Below are 16,623 nucleotides of genomic sequence, written 5' to 3'. Positions count from 1 at the left end.
TACGGATGCAAGGAGGAGTCAGGAAGTCTTTTCAAATTTAAGAATACACAACGGAAGAACCAAAGTTACCAAGAAGGAGCCACAGGGCCTTTGGCCTTTCTTGGGCTTCCCCGGTGGCTGAGTGGTAAAGAATCTGTCAACGTAGGAGACTCAGGCTCGATCCTGGGGTCAGGAAGATCCCCTGGAGAAGGAATGGCCTGGAAAGTCCCACGGACAGAGGAGCCTGGTGGGCTACAGTCCGTGGGTCCGCAAAGAGTCGGACACGACTGAGTGACTAAACAACAGCTGAATACATACCATGCAGCAGCATCACTGTGCTGGATCCTGCCTTCAGAAAGAGCAGAGGCCATCCTCCGTCCAGTCACAGCACGTCTGTTTATTTGGTCTTGGCAGATCACCTTGACCTGTGTAAAAGCCCACAGTCCAGATTTCTACCAGCAGAAGAGATTTCCATGACAGTTTCATATAACAAATCGTTTATTTGGACAAACTAAAGCGTGCACGAACAGAACACCTCAAGGCTGGGGAAAACAGGAGGGAGCCCTTGGCAGGAGTCTGCACAGTTTTACTGTGAAAAAATCCTTCTGTCCCACTGAACTTCATTCCTCTGCCCAGCTGGACACATACGAACAGTAGAAATCTAAGCCTTTACACATTTACGACGATAAATAAACCTAAATCTTTATTATGTGTTTCTAACTTTGCTTATCATTTCACTCCTAAGTTAACTCCCCCAAATCCTTTCGTATAAAGAACATACTAAATGTTAAGATGGAGCCTCACGAATTCTTGTCATATTTCACTAGAGTTAAGTGGATTTACTTAACATATAATTTATTCTGTTACTTTTTTTTTTTTTTTAGTTCTTTGCCAGGGGAAAGATAGTAATTAACTATTCCCAAGTTATAATAGCAGTCTTCTGTATGTATAGAAATTTTGCAGTTGCACACGTTTTTCAAAAATCAAGTCAAGGTATTAACCATCACCCATCTACAAGAGTCTCTGTAGCATGTTAGTGACACTGTGTTACATGTATTCTTGGAAGATTTATCCAGGACTCAGAGGGGCCTAGGGCTTCCAAGATGGCTCGGTGGTAAAGAATCCGCCTGCCAATGCAGGAGACACAAGTTCGATCCCTGGGTTGGAATAATCCAGATCCTTGACCACTGAGCCACCTGGGAAACCCTAACCAGGGAAGGGCAGTGATTGCTTAGAGTGGGAGGTGTTCTTGCCCCTGCCTGCTCAACAGTATTTTCCAAATTGACAACAGTGAAGGCTTGGTGCGCGGACAAGACATAGGGCTTTGAGAAGACATAGAATGCGATGCAATAACCTACACAGCTGCAGAAAGGGATCCTTTTCTACAAGTTATTTAAAAATCTTACTGTGGGCAAGGCATTCTCAAGGGTGAAACAGGACCAGGCAGTAACTGAGCACTGTGTGCCCCACACACAATGCTGTGTGTAGAATCCTCTGAGGATCTCTGTTCACATGTAGGTGCCAAGGTCTCGAATCCAATTAGAGGGGAGAAGCCAAAGCATCCACAAGTGTTGTTGGTTTTTTCCCCCCCAAGGATGAAATTTCCACATTTATTTTTCTTTCATGTGTATAGAAAGCTACAGTGAAGTGTCCTGTAAAAGGGGCTGGGCATGGTGCTGCTGCAGCAGACTGGACTTTGAGCTTCGAGGGTACACTGGTCATTTTTAAAACAAAGGATGCTGTGATTTGTTTTTAACTACTAACGATTCCTTGGGTTTCCCATTTGGGTTTTAAGCTGCCAGTTTCTCCAAGTTTCTTTCCAGATGATACACTGTGTTACACATGATGGCACTTTAACCAATGTGGCATTTTATGTTTTATTGCAATTACTAAACGTCAAGAGGGTATGCTAGTATGCCTTGCAAATTTCTTTTGTTGACATAAATATGGAAATGTCACAATTGGCTTTTAAGGGAGGTCAGACTTGAGAAGCACTGACCTAGACCATAGGTGATGAGAGACACTGGGAATTGGGGGGATCAGCTAAAGGAAAGACTTTCTAGGAAAGGTTCCATGAGGAAGATGGGGTGGAAACTGGAGGGAAGGCAGGATTTAGGTAAGCAAAGGATGAAAGGAAGGCAGTCTGGGCAAGAGGGACCACACACACACACACACAGACTTGAAAGTACGAGTTAGTAAGGTGTGTGCTTGCGTGCACACTAGTAGCCTTATTCACAGTTTGAGACCTATACTTGTTCTTCAGGCAGGCTTAGTCCCACCAGGAGGGAGGTGCTAAGTTACTGAACTCACAAATGGGACTCAAATAACCAAAGCGTGCGGAGAACTCCTGGTAGCATGTAGCACACAAACCCAGGAGCCAGAAAGCCTGGGTTCACGTGCCAGACCTGCCCCTACTTGACTGGACCGTTGTGTAAGTTGAACAAGCTCTCCAAGCCTCAGTGTTGTTGCATGGAAACCTAGAATATTATGACCTACCTCATTAGGGCTCGTTGCTGCTGCTGCTGTAGCTTCAGTCGTGTCTGACTCTGTGCAACCCCATAGACGGCAGCCCACCAGGCTCCCCTGTCCCTGGGATTCTTCAGGCAAGAACACTGGAGTGGGTTGCCATTTCCTTCTCCAATGCATGAAAGTGAAAAGTGAAAGTGAAGTCGCTCAGTCGCGTCCAACTCTTCGAGACCTCATGGACTGCAGCCCACCAGGCTCCTCCGTCCATGGGATTTTCCAGGCAAGAGTACTGCAGTGGGTTGCATTGCCTTCTCCGATTAGGACTCGTTAGGTGAATATTAAGTGAAATAATGTTTGTGACTTGCCCAGGACAGGGACTAGAACCTGGGACAGTTTCCAGGTACCAACCCCTGAATGAGCCGGGGTCAGTGGGCTGTGGCAGAAAATTCCCAATGACCTATCTTTGTTTGGAGAAGTTTCTGGAGACTTATGGAACTGAAAAGTTGCTGCCGCCGATTTTATTTTTTTGAAATAACTCTGGCATAATGTAGACTCTTAAAAAAAAGAAAACTGGTATCAAACTAGAAATGGTAAAACATGGCTCTAGAGTGAGTATTTCTAGACTGTGTCTCAGGAGATGTAGAAGAATCTATACATTAGTCTGAACTCTGGGATGCATGTATTTTGCACTGTTCTAGAGCATGGGTCATCAAACTTTTTCCCTGGAGGGCCAGATAATACATTTTTCCAGCTTAGCCCTTTTCACCACCTCTGCTCACACTTGCTCGTCTGCTATTGCGGCTGAAAGTCAACGTATAAACAAACGGGTGTGTCTGTTCCAATAAAACTTTATTTATAGACACTGCAATTTGAATTGCATGTAATTTTTTCATGTCTTATGAAATGCCATCCTTATTTAGATTTTATTCCAATCATTTAAAAGTATAAAAGCTATTCTTAGCTCATAGGTCATATAAAAAGCTATAGTTATCCAACTGCCCTGCGTCCAAGAGCCAGAACAGGCAACAGGCCTTGAGCTGGTCTGAAACTCCACATGTAATAAATGGAAAGAGCAGTCCCGCCCTCAAACAAAAGTTTCCTTCCCTCTCCTCCTAAACAATAGGCAGAACCTCAAGTCAACAACATTCTTCCAAGAAGCCTTGGTCCTCTTATTCATTCAGAAGGCATTTCAGCTCCTGTAAAGGATGGGCCTGCAGGGAACACAGGTCACCTGGGAGCTGGGAGCACAGACATCAACCAGTCATCAGGACACAGCGTGGAGAAGCCTTCTGCTAGGGCCATGGTCCAAGCACAATAGGGGCACAGTAAAAGGAGGGAGGAATTCGTTCTGAAAAGGCGAGGTGGGCAGGGTGGGGGTGTAGAGGAGGAAGGACAAAAGAGTTAGTGTTGGGACTGGGTTGGAGAGCAGAAGAGGGAAGGGAGGACGTTCTGGGCGGAGGGAATCGCCTGTGTAAAGTCAGGACAGTATGAGCGGCTCAGATGCAGTGAATTTGCCCCTCCCCCACTCTGTCCCAACATGTGCAGGATGTCGATGGGAGATGAGGCCAGAAAGGGAGGCTGGGCTCGGATCATAGTCCATGCCGATGCATGTGGATTCTCTTTTTAAGGCACTGGAGTATTTTTAAAGGTTTTTCAATATAGCAGTAACGTGATCGACTCTGTTTTCTAGAATTTAAGCAAACGGTGATGTGGAATGTAGACCGGAGAGGGGAGAGATTTCAGGCAGGGAAACTGAAAGTCGTGGCTGGAATAAATCAGACAGGAGATACAGAAGACTGACCTAAAGCACTGTCTGTGGTTAGGATCCCCCTCGAGCAGGGCGCCCCGGAGCAGTAGCTTCATCTTCTTTTCCCCAGGCTAAACAGGGTGACTCAGTAGGTTGCTTCCTGCCCTCACAGGCTCTGACTTTGCCCTTCACTCCTAGAGAGCAACCACATGAGCTCCTCGCAAGTGTGAACGGAAGAACCTCTTCCCTCCAGCATCCTCTCTGACTTTCGGTTGCTTCCACGCCAGTGCCCCGTGGCAGCTGGAAAATGGTTTGGACGGCCCCTGTACCATTTCCCTCGTTCCGACTGGCACCAGCTTCTGGTGGGTGGGGGCTGGGGGGGGGGGGGCAGAGCCCTTGGCAGAGGTGGCAGGCACGGGGCAAGACCAACAGGCTGAGAGACAGGTTAGGGGCCTGGACCACTTTGGGAAGCCATCCAAGGGAGCGTGAGGGTGGCTGCATAAACCAACTGCCAGTGTTTATATAGCACAGTTTAAACAGTTATTTCTGCCTTCAAAAGCTCACTTAGTAGATGGGGAGGGGGCTGTTTCTGCTTTCATTGAGAGAATTTGTGTTTCTCCAAAGGGTTTTGAAGGAAACAAAGCAATGATACTAACAAAGTAACAGTTTCAGCATGGTGTAAGTTGCATGAAGAAAAGGCTCACTATTTCAGTAGTCTGCTGGCCCTGAGTATTTACACAACCAAGGCTGAGAACAGAGAGGACTAGATCCTACGATTCCCTGCTCAGGACACTCCGGTGACTTCCTGTCACACTCAGGAGAAAACCCAAACCCTGCCACCACTCTCTCCATCCCTCCCGTTGGTCCTCCTCTCTGAGCAGACTGATTCTGCTTGCTCTTGAACGCGCCGAGCTCACTGCTATCTCAGGCCTTTTCCGTGGGTCACTGCTTCTGTCCAGAACGTTCTTTCCCCAGATCTCGGAGTGGATCCCGCATAGTATTCAGGTTCCTACTTCCATGTCAACTCCCTAGAGGGGCTTGCATGACCATTATCTCTAACATGAAACACCCCTCACCCACCCTGGTCTATGAGGGTGGAACCTGCTAAAACCCACCTTCTAGCGGTTTTTCCCTGCTTGATTTTTTCATCCACCACTTCAAAATTGTATAATATATTCTTTGAGCTATTGTCCTCCACTCCTACTAGCCTGTGAGCTCTGTGAGAATAAGATCTTTATCTGGCTGCTGTATCCTCCCTTCCCAGAACAGCCCCTGGCTAGTGGTAGGTGCTAAACTGATGTTGGTTAAATTAGAAAGCTGCCCAGGGATGGGGTGCCACAGAGATGAGAACATTCCTCCAGCTTCTTCTGAGTGCCCACCACACTTAACAATATCGATAATAGTCTAATAGTGATAATAGTTATAATTAATCATTTTAAATTAACATATCATATAACACAAATACTGATATTATGATATATCATGTTACAATGTTATATGATATAGTCATAAAATAATACAAAATAAATTTAATATTAAAATAATAATAATGGAAATAATACTAATAAGCAACCATTTCCTAAGGTTTTGTTGTCATTGTTCAGTCGCTAAGTCATGTCTGACTCTTTGCAACCCAGTGGACTGCAGCATGCCAGGCTTCCTTCCCTCTCTTTCACTGTCTCCCGGAGTTTGCTCAAATTCATGTCCATTGAGTCGGTGATGCCATCCAACCATCTCATCCTCTCTCTCCCCCTTCTCCTCCTGCCTTCAATCTTTCCCAGCGTCAGGGTCTTTTCCAGTGAGCTGGCTCTTCACATCAGGTGGCCAAAGGATTGGAGTTTCAGCTTCAGCATCAGTCCTTCCAATGAATATTCAGGATTGATTTCCTTTAGGATGGACTGGTTGGATCTCCTTGTAGTCCAAGGGATCTCAAGAGTCTTCTCCAACACAGTTCGAAAGCATCAGTTCTTGGGCACTCAGCCTTCTTTATGGTCCAACTCTTACATCCGTACATGACTACTGGAAAAACCACAGCTTTGATTAGATGGAACTTGGTCGGCAAAGTGATGTCTCTGTTTTTTAATACACTGTCTAGGTTTGTCATAGCTTTTCTTCCAAGGAGCAAGCATCTTTTAATTTCAGAGTAAAACTAAGGTTTTACTATTCACTTTTATTCACATGATGTCATTTAATCCTCAGTATAGCCCTAGCAGGTTGGTATTATTCTCTATTTTACATTTCAGAACACCAAAATTAGCAAGTTAGAAATTTGTTGAGATTCTAACACACATTTCCCTGACTGTAACACCTTTGTGCTTTTATATATATATGTAACTAACAAGGCAATGACCCAGATCACCTTGAAATGAACTTCAGGTAGGTTTTCAGGTATATTCTGTATAGGACAGAAATAGGAAAGCAGGAGAGCCACTTGGGGTGAATTAAGCTTTTTACCTAGAGAATGAAAAACCCCTAGCTATGCTTTGGGACACTGTTTGAAATCGTTAAAATGAGGTGAGATCATGTTCACTATTCAGTGATGCCCATCAAACGAAACAGAAGGTGATTCAGCTTTACTGCTGAGGAAGCCAAAAGAATGTTATCTAGATCTCCTGGAGGCCAAAGACTCATCATCTTACAGATGAGAAGGCCTGGGACATATCCAGGCAGACACCAAAAGAAAAATTTCCCTCAAGCTGGCGACTGTCCCCTGAGTCTGTAGGACTGTTAGGAAGTCCCTGCAGTGTGTTGATAGCACGTTGTTGTTTAGTCTCTCAGTTGTGTCCAACTCCTTACGAGACCCCGTGGACTGTATAGCCCACCAGGCTCCTCTGTCCATGGCAGCGTCGTCTGTCGCATGCTTAATGTGTGTTCAGAAGGACCTTGCAAAATCGCTCAGGCTCATTTTCCCTCTAAAGCTAAATGAGGGAAAGAGGCCTAGTGGAGGTCCAAAACCCTGAGTCAACCTTGTCATGACCACCTGGGGAGATGGGGGAGGGGAGGTCCTGTCCAGGGAATAGGTGCCTTATTTAAACTGTGGTCTGAACAGTGAGCCCTGTGTCCGGAAACCCCTTTTGTAGAACAGCTACTCTCCTGTACTTTTTTGCTTAGCTCATAAAAGTAGAATTTTAATCCACTGGAAATTGGGAAGGAGAAAAATCAAACTGATTCTGATCCAAGCCAGTCAGGAGAAAAAAAACAACTACGGGCTGAGTTTTTCCATCGGAGTCATGTAGTCTGGTTGGAGTCCATCCCTTTTGGGGACAGCCATTGTCTGTATTCACCAAGTCTCAATCCTGAGGTCCCATGAAAAGGAATTTTCCCCTCACCGCTCCACGACTCAGAAGAGTTGCTGAAGGTGGCCATTTCTGTCCTCTCCTGGGTGATCTTTCTCTCTATAGAAAGTATGAAGCTGAACCAAATGTTCCGCCCGTCACTGGGAGAAGACTGGTCTTTTTAACTAGCCTCCTCAAATAGCAGGCGTTTTTTTGGTCGTTGTTCCCCAGATAATAAGTGTTGGTGGGTTAATGGGTCATCTTCAGGAGAGAGGTCAGAAGGAAAAACTGCAGTGTTCAAAGCTGGAGCTAGAAATGCCAGCCATCAAAGAACGCAGTACCGGGTGAACGGTGATGATGTATGGGGCGGGCACACTGGCCAGCCCCGTCGGAGAGGTCACAGCTAAGCTTTATCCTCTGCAAAGCCAGAGGAGGTCTCTGAATGCGGCTGACCCCTCAGCTCCCGGAGGCCGCGGGGAGAAGCCAAGCAAGGAATCCCTGGTGCCCAGCTCCAGAGTCCCCTTTCACTGCGGGAGAATTGTATTCTGTCGCCTTGCAGACTGACACTGCCAGTACTTTGAACACTGAAAAGAACACACACACAAAAAAGCAAACAGCCAGGAGAAAAGGGAGGGGAGGGAGGAGAGAAAGGGGGAGAGAGAGAGAGATATCAGCAGGGGAAGTTAGTAAAAAGGGGCCCCCGGAGACAGAAAACCTTTTGTTCCCTGAGTTCGTTTCATGTAGAGCTTGTGAGGTGAATGGCTTTGGAATGAAATGGATTTATGAAGGAGTTGCTAGGTCACAGGACGCACGGCTGTCAGACTGCTTTGTGAATTCCATTTCTTTAAAATTTGGATTAATCTTTAAAAATAAAAAAAAAAAAATATTTTAAAAGAGTTCATCTCCCCTTCCCAGGGTTTTGGTAGAGGTTCGGGGTAGATGAAGTATAAGGTTTGGTAGGGTTCGGGGAAGGTTCCCGAGTTTCTTTTCCACTCTCTCCGAAAATGTAAAAATAAATGATCGCATTACAAGTTCTTTGTCAGTTTCCAGTAGTTCGGGGTGGGCGGGGCGTCCGCGTTACCTTGGCCCGCGAGCCAATGGCGAGGCGGTATGCAAACGAGCTCCGTGCTCAGCCGGCCAGGAGGAAAACAGTGAGCTCAGAGGCTGGGCAGGCTGAGCGGCGCCGGAGGTCGGCGCTGCGCGGACTAGCGGCCCGAAGCTCGGCGGTCCTCGCTTGCATTTAAGCCCAGCGCTCGATGGAGGGGCGGGCTCGCCGGTGCTTAATGCAGTCTCATTAGTGCGGGAAAAAGACTCCGTTCACTGCTGCCGAGATGAAGTATAAGGTAAGAGAGTGACTTCTGCAGAAGCTTTCTCTGTGTGTGTGTCTGTGTGTCCCCCACTGTGACAACTCCTCTGCTGTGCCCCCAGAGGGGTTGTGAGATGGGTCCCGGTCGCCGGCTTGCCAGACAAGCAGGCAGGCAGAGATCCAGCCATTGATACCTACGCCGGGAGCTCGCAGCGCGCGGGATCCACCCCCGCTGCAAGTTCCCCGGCGTCGGTCTTGGTCTTGGCGCCGGCGTATGGCAGTCACTGCAGATCGGAGGGCGTCTGACTCCAAGAGGAGCGCGCCTGGGCTCAGGACTGCCGGCTCCGCGGGCCTGGCCTCCACTGCCCCCACCCCCGGAGCCGGAGTAAGACAGGAATCAGAAGTGCTGAGTCTCTCAGCCTGGCAATTTTCAAGCAGTTTTCATCCTTTGCATTAAAGCGTTCGCTTTGGGAAGCAGTTTGCCATATATACTTTTAGTGGAAAAAGTTAAAGTCTCCAGGTACTATTATACAGCTGATGATGGAAGATTTTGATACTCATAAAGGATGTTGGATTCAGAACCGAGTATATGCCATTTCTTGGAAACACTTTCATTGGCGTTTGAATGGACGGAGGGTCTGAAGGTTCCAGCCAGTTTATTGTCTCCGAAACTCAAAAGAGTGTCAGAACGCTCAGCAGCTTGTTTTCCCATGCATTTGTGTGTTTATTCCTGTCAAAAGGATTATAACTTATTTGGAATATACTATTTTGTCTAAGTTGCCTTCATCTAACCAGGCTAGCAGCTTCCAGAGACCCCTATTCAGAGCTGACTGCACGGAATTGAAGGTGAATTTTCCTTGGAGGATGAACACTTACTTTTGTTCTGGAATAGACACAGTCCTAGAGACGCAGGGTCGATCCCTGGGTTGGGAAGATCCCATGGCAGAGGAGCCTGGAGGGCTGCAGTCCAAGGGTCGCAAAGAGTCCCACAGGACTGAGAAAGAGACCGAGCATTATTGTTAAATTAGCACGTTCACACAAACATGCTGCTGTTGAAATGCGTTTTGGCAAGGTGTTTATGCTTGGGGATTGGCAATTTGAATTACCTGTCTGACCTGCAGGATTGTACCAGCTGAGAGCTACTTTGCCTTCTTTCTGAATCATCTAGCTTCTGGCTCATCCTTTTTTAAATGTGAGGTTGTAAATCCTCAGTCCTGGCTGATAGCCACTGGCTAACCTCTGTGATAAGCCTTTTATTCAAAAGCTATAAATCATGTTCAATAGCTCTAAATCTAACTGTTGAAAGTATCTATTGTGATGCATGAGTTATAGTTCTCCTTGAAAAGGTTAGAACACTCTGAAGGCAGGGGTATCAGTTATCACAACTATCAGCTTTCCATTTTCTGCCTCAATAGGAAAAATCAGAGGGATGGATAATCCTGAAGATTGTTAGTATTTTTGACGTTAGGATATAACCAGAGGCAGATCCTTCTACCTGGCAGGAAAGCTCTCATTCTTGAAATGGTTCACTGGTCTTTATGCAGTTTCTTTATTTAGAACAGTGGTAGGATATCACTGATGTTAAGTCCCCAGATATTATTTAGCCCTCAGTGAATCTTTGCCCTCCTCTTCCTACTGTAAATGCCTTTAGATTTGTAAAAAACCTTGGGGCAGGTTGGTAGGGGGGAAGAAAATGTGTTCTTGCATTTATTATTGGAAAGTATAAATGGCTGTTTTTAACATAGAGTACTGCGATCTGGAAAGTGACAAAAAGTCTAAAGTCACTTTTATTCAGTGACCTCATCATGTTTAGTTTTATTTTGTGGAAAGAAAACATCATGGCAGCTGATGATGTGAACTGTGGTTGGCATTCATGAGGAAACCCTGCCTCTCTGCTGGGTCTTCCCAGCGTCAAACACCCTGCCAAATGCTGTAAAGATGTGATTTTTTAGTAGCTTGTGGGTATCTTCACCAGCAAAACTTCTGACTTCCCCAACTAACCAAATGACAGATTGACACCTTGTGGTGACTGTAAAAGGAACCAATAGCTGAAGCAATCTACTTTCCCTTTCTTATAAAGCCTATTTTCTCTCTAGTTAATAATGGACTATTTCAGGAGAGGATTTTGTTATTTTAAGTAGAGGCCATGACACAAAGGTAGAAGAATGATAAATAACAGCTCTTAAGGCTCACCATGACAATACTGGATGGTCATATTTAGCTTTCCCAATTAACTCCATTAGGTAGTGTTAATGCTTTATATTCATTTTCAAATGTGGAAACTGGCTCAGAGAGGCTAGTTAATGTATCCCAAACCACACAGCTGGAAAGTAGCAGAGCTGGAATTTGAACCAAGGTGATCTGGATCCAGAACTTGTGACTTTAAATAACTATTAAAGAAAGAACTGTCTGTGACCTCCTAAAATGTCCTGTGTGACTGTTTTTTCTTCTGCGAAGCTCAAGACTCTATGCCATTCAAAGTATCCCTGCAGAATAGGTTCTTTTTTTTTTTTCAGACAGTGCCTCTACAAAGCAAAGTGAAATGAATGTCTGGCAGTTATTTCATTGAAGCCACTTAGGTAGTAAAACCAGATAATTATTAGATTGTAAAACCCTGGAGTTGGGAATTACCTTTCAGATACTCTGTTGCTCTAAAAAGTATAAATTTAGCTCAGTCAGACTTAAAAATGCTCACAGAGACTTATAATCCAGTCACTATAAGATTTTTTTTTTAACCAGATTATCTGGTTTGGCTACTTCAGGGATCATAACTAGAGAAGAACCAAGCCTCCACTCATTTTGAACTTACACATAGTTCGAAGTCAGCCAGCTATGTGTTTACAGTCATCTTGAGCACTGTGGAATGCAAGCTATTACAAGCTATTACTTTGGTGAATTTTTTGGGGGGTTAGCCTATATCGAGTCTATTTTGCTTGCATTGTATGTGTTTTTATTTGTTCATAAGAAGGGTGCAGTTAATCTCATATGCACTTAATGTTCTATTGTTCTTTAAAGGATGCCGTCTGGAGTTCTCTCATCAGTAATTTATTGGGGGCTTCACTTGTTAAGAATTTTCCCAAGCTCTTCTGAATATACACAGCATGTTCTGAAATACTGGAGGTGGGTGAGGGGGCTCTGCCTCCGTGGCCATGGCTTGCTCCCCCTCCCTCCTAGGGTCTGGGGGCGGGTTGTTGCCACTTTCTGCCAGGAGGGTAATTGAGAGGTGGATGCACAGCTGTGTTTGAGCAGAGGCCCCGCCCACTTTGTGCAGGCCCAGGCCTGGTAGGTGCCCCACAGGCCTGGCCTGTTTGATCTCTAATAGCTGAGCAGCTTCTGTGGCTTGGCCAAATTTCTGTATCCTGTGTGCCTACATTGAAACTCTAAATTATTTATCTAGTCTGCCATTCAGCAAAATCATTCTTGGATGTTTTGATTGAAGAAAATTACAGATGAAACTTAGAATACAAATAAGAAAACTACATTCTGAAGTCCAGATTCTTGGGTTCTGACTGCACGTGGGTAAGGTAGGTTAGGGAAAGCAGAAAGTGTGTAGTAAAGAAACGCTTTCAAGGGGACTTTGGAAATGTTTTTATTTTCTCAGAGTGGCTGGAGAAGATGTGATCAAGCGTCTTCCATTTAGTCAGCACGTTTACTTACAGTCGATATGTAATTCCTGATTCTTTCCTGGCTTTGTCATTTTGGTTTTAAATGTTTTATTCACTTCTAAATGGTGTGTTGCACATCCTGATCCCTGCCTCCTTTTTAAATCCCATGTGAGATTTCAAAGCAACGAAAGATGCTTTAAAAAAAATAACCGTTTTCTTATGTATTTCATTGATTGAGCAAGCCCATTTTCAGAGCTAAATGACTTAGCTACTTGGAGATCAAAGTCTTTATGGAAGTGAAGGTGTTCTCAGAGCACCAAGTCTGCAAGATGCACGTAACAAAGATTCCTTAAGCATCCCTTCTTTGCTGGAATATACATCAGTCCTCTTCTAAGAATTCATCAGTGGCTTCCTGTCTGCACCACCACACAGCCCCCCCTCGCCCCACTTCTAAAGAAACTTCCTCTCTACTTTTCAAGCCTCTTTGCCAATTCCCTCCCCTTTTGCGCCCTTATGACCTCATCGTCTCTCATTTTTTTCATTCAAGCATTCATTATACTTCTCCAGCACCAGACTTCTATCAGGCTGGCCTCCCCCCACCCACACAGACGTGTCACACTTAAACTGCTCCCTGTACCCCTGTCTTCCTCCTCTCTCCTGAGTCGCCTATGGAAAATCTTGGTCCCTTGCTGCTTCCATTCATTGGCTCCTGTCTCTTTGTGCCTGTGTGACTTGGTTCGTCTGTACTTGCTACAAGTCAGGTCTCCTCGTCCCTCCACTCTATACAACAATCAGAAGCCCACACCTTTGCCTCCTGTCATCACTACAATAGGCTTTCTATTTTTCACCTCTGCCCGACTGTGTTAGCACTGCCTTACTCATTAACCCTTTTCAATCAAATCACTATCTAAATGATACCTGGACCTCACCAAGGTTGCCCATGGGGGCTGTCCAGCTTTAAGTAAGTCCCACTCAATATGAGAGACTCACCCTTTATCTGTATGTAGAGGCAGATTGACAGGCAAGTCCTTGAATAAACCAGGATCTGCTGTGTGTTGTGACCTGGGCAGGGACTTGGTCTTTTGTGTTCTTGCAGTGGAGGCAAGGTAGAGCGTGAGATTTGGGGAAAGGCATTTTTGTTTCCTGTGACTCGATGCTCTGTAACCTTGGGCAAGTTAAGCGCTGTGAGCCTCAGCTTTCTTATCTGTAGGGTGGCTCAGCGGTAAAGAATCCGCCTCAAATGCAGGAGACTCAGGTTCAATCCCTGGGTCGGGAAGATCCCCTGGAGGAGGAAATGGCAACCCACTCCAGTCCTCTTGCCTGGGAAATCCCATGGACAGAGGAGCCTGGCGGGCCACAGTCCACAGGGTTGCAAAGAGTCAGACACGACTGAAGGAGTGAGCGCCCCCACCACCAGAGCAGGGTAAGTACGGCCTCGTGGATCGTTCCAAAGCCTGAGCGAGGTATTTCCCATGGTGAGCTATTTACCATGGCTCCACTGGAAATAGACAGTTCTAGCAGGCCCCAGCTCTCCTTACATAAGTAGATGCCCATTAGACGTTGAAAGGATAGTGTGGACTCAAAACTTGGATTATGTCAAAACCCTATTTACTATGTTAAGATAATCGAGTACTATTAAATATTCCATGGGCCTGGTTGTGTCTTGTAGAAATGCAAACGTCAGACATAGGGGTGTACCAACACACCTGTGTCCCCACTTGCTAATATATTAGTGCTTTGGTATCTTCATTGCTACTAATAAGATTTGATATTCCTGAAGTTATAGGCCCTTGCTTGTAGTAGGTACTCAACAAACATTGAATTGAATATTGGATTATCTGCAATACACAAATAGCTATTAAAAGAGTTTCTCCCATACGACCTATTGGAAAAAACATAGATTTTGTTTTAAATCCCACTTTTGTTGCTTTTTAACAGTATAATTTTAGGCAAGCCTCCATTTCCTCATTTATAAAATGGGAGTAATAATACCTGTCTCATTTGATAGTTGTAAGGATATAATATATGAAAATCATCCGTTTCTAGCACATAGTAGCCATTTAAAAACGGCAGCCATGGTATGACGCATTGATAAGATATATACAATATTCAGAATATGCTCATATATAGGTATATTGATAGACGCACTATGTAGGTTAAAATGTAAGAGAAAACCTTCCCTAGAAATGTTTTTCCATAATGAAAATATTACTGAAAAAAGGAGAAAACTCCTGACTAAAGAATCAAAGGTGGATTTGATACAGAAGGTGAGCAGGGCTCGGGGTAAACCACATCCCTTATCCCACTGCAGTCAAAGTGACAGAGGTGTAAAGTTAGAGGTGCTGATGATCTGTTTTTAGATCACTTTAGGCTTAGAAAGGAACCTAAACAAATTGGCTTGAAATCCCAGCCCCTGGTATGCCAGCCCTCCAGTAACATATAGACTTAATTACCAAGCCTTCTTGCCAAGATAAACAAAATGGGGCCACTGGAAAGAAAAACTCTCTTTTCAATTTAAAATGCAGAAAATAGCTACCAGTTACCTAGGCAATGGATGATTGCAAAGAACGTGGGCATGGAAAAGGGGTCCCCCTAAAAAAAAAAACAAACCCGTTTATACTTTGCCAACAACCCCACCTCCATCTTATTTACTTTGAACATTCCAGTTATCTCCTTGCAGGATTTCTTACTAATAAAGGAGGACTCCACACGCCTGGGGAACATTACAGTTCAATTCAGTCACTGAACCCAGTCGTGTTCGACTGTTTGTGACCCCATGGACTGCAGCATGCCAGACCTCCCTGTCACCAACTCCCACGGCTTGCTCAAACTCATGTCCATCGAGTTGGTGATGCCATTCAACCATCTCATCCTCTGTTGCCCCCTTCTCCTCCTGCCTTCAATCTTTCCCAGCATCAGGGTCTTTTGCAATGAATCAGTTCTTCACATCAGGTGGCCAAAGTATTGGAGTTTCAGCTTCAGCATCAGTCCTTCCAATGAATATTCAGGACTGATTTCCTTTAGGATGGACTGGCTGAATCTACTTGCAGTCCAAGGGACTCTCAAGAGTCTTCTCCAACACCACAGTTCAAAAGCATCAATTCTTTGGCTCTCAGCTTCCTCTGTAGTCCAACTCTCACATCTATACATGACTACTGGAAAAATAATAGCTTTGACTAGACGGACCTTTGTCGGCGAAGTAGCGTCTCTGCATTTTAATATGCTGCCTAGGTTGGTCACAGCTTTTCTTCCAAGGAGCAAGTGTCTTTTAATTTCATGGCTGCAGTCACCATCTGCAGTGATTTTGGAGCCCAAGAAAATGAAGTGTCATTCTTTCCGTTGTTTCCCCATCTATTTTCCATGAAATGATGGTACTGGATGCCATGATCTTAGGTTTTTGAATGTTGAGTTTTAAGCCAGCTTCTTCACTCTCATTCATTACAGCTTAGCTGAAAAAGACTGTCTTCCTGAGGAATCTTCATTTTAAGATAAATGGTTCGTTGGTAACCTTTTCCGCTCTACACTGGAAAGAGCAGTTCTTTCAAAAGGCAGATAGTGTGATCTAGGTGAATTGAGGCATGCACTTTGAGGAAGATGGAACAGACTACCCAGAAAATATAAGCAGTGATAGCATGTGACAGATTTTTCATGGTTGAGGTAGGGGGTGGGGGAGGGGCAGCTAATCATAGAGATAATATTAGGTTGGCCAAAAGTTCATTTGGGTTTTTCCATATATCTTCCAATATAATGAACTTTTGGGCCAACCCAGTAAAGCTCCCAGTGGGGTGTTTTTAAATACATATTCTTAGTCTCATCATGGAGTGGGATTCCCAGGTAGCTCAGTGGTAAAGAATTTGCCTGCCAATGCAGGAGACACAAGGGACCAGGGTTCGATCCCTGGGTCAGGAAGATCTCCAGGGGTAGGAAATGGCAATCTACTCCAGTATTCTTGCCTGGGAAATCCCATGCACAGAGGAGCCTGGTGGACTGTAGTCTATGGGGCCACAAAGAATCGGGAACGACTGAGCAACTGAGAACACACACACACATCATGCACCACTAAATTCCAGTTTATTCTTTTTTAAAACAAACAAAAAGACTAGTCCCCTCTCTCAGCCTCTTCCCCAGTTAATTTAGTACATGAATTGTGCTCAATGGTGTTTAGGTAGGTGGTTCATGATCCTTATTGAAAGGCTGGGTTTACTGATTTGAAGACATCTTATTTCTTTGTAGATCTTGGTATGT

At 44.9% G+C, this 16,623-nt stretch overlaps 1 protein-coding gene across 2 annotated transcripts in view; it reads left to right on the top strand.

Annotated features, from left to right (window-relative positions):
* The window catches only part of NEDD9 (neural precursor cell expressed, developmentally down-regulated 9), a 191,012-nt gene that overhangs the window by 129,010 nt on the left and 45,379 nt on the right, over positions 1 to 16,623 (top strand). The window contains exon 1 of one of the 2 annotated variants that reach the window (XM_020889886.2): positions 8,632 to 8,810. The exons of the other annotated variant lie outside the window; for it this stretch is intronic. Within the exon in view, the coding sequence (XP_020745545.2) occupies positions 8,799 to 8,810 (12 nt within the window). The 5' untranslated portion in view covers positions 8,632 to 8,798. Of the gene's footprint in view, positions 1 to 8,631; positions 8,811 to 16,623 lie in introns of those variants that run through there. 2 annotated transcript variants of the gene reach the window in all.

Source organism: Odocoileus virginianus, chromosome 27 (assembly GCF_023699985.2).
Source record: "Odocoileus virginianus isolate 20LAN1187 ecotype Illinois chromosome 27, Ovbor_1.2, whole genome shotgun sequence".
In the NCBI taxonomy this organism is placed as follows: Eukaryota; Metazoa; Chordata; class Mammalia; order Artiodactyla; family Cervidae; genus Odocoileus; species Odocoileus virginianus.
Note: the sequence above shows the minus strand (reverse complement) of the source record. Positions and strands in the feature narration are given on the sequence as shown.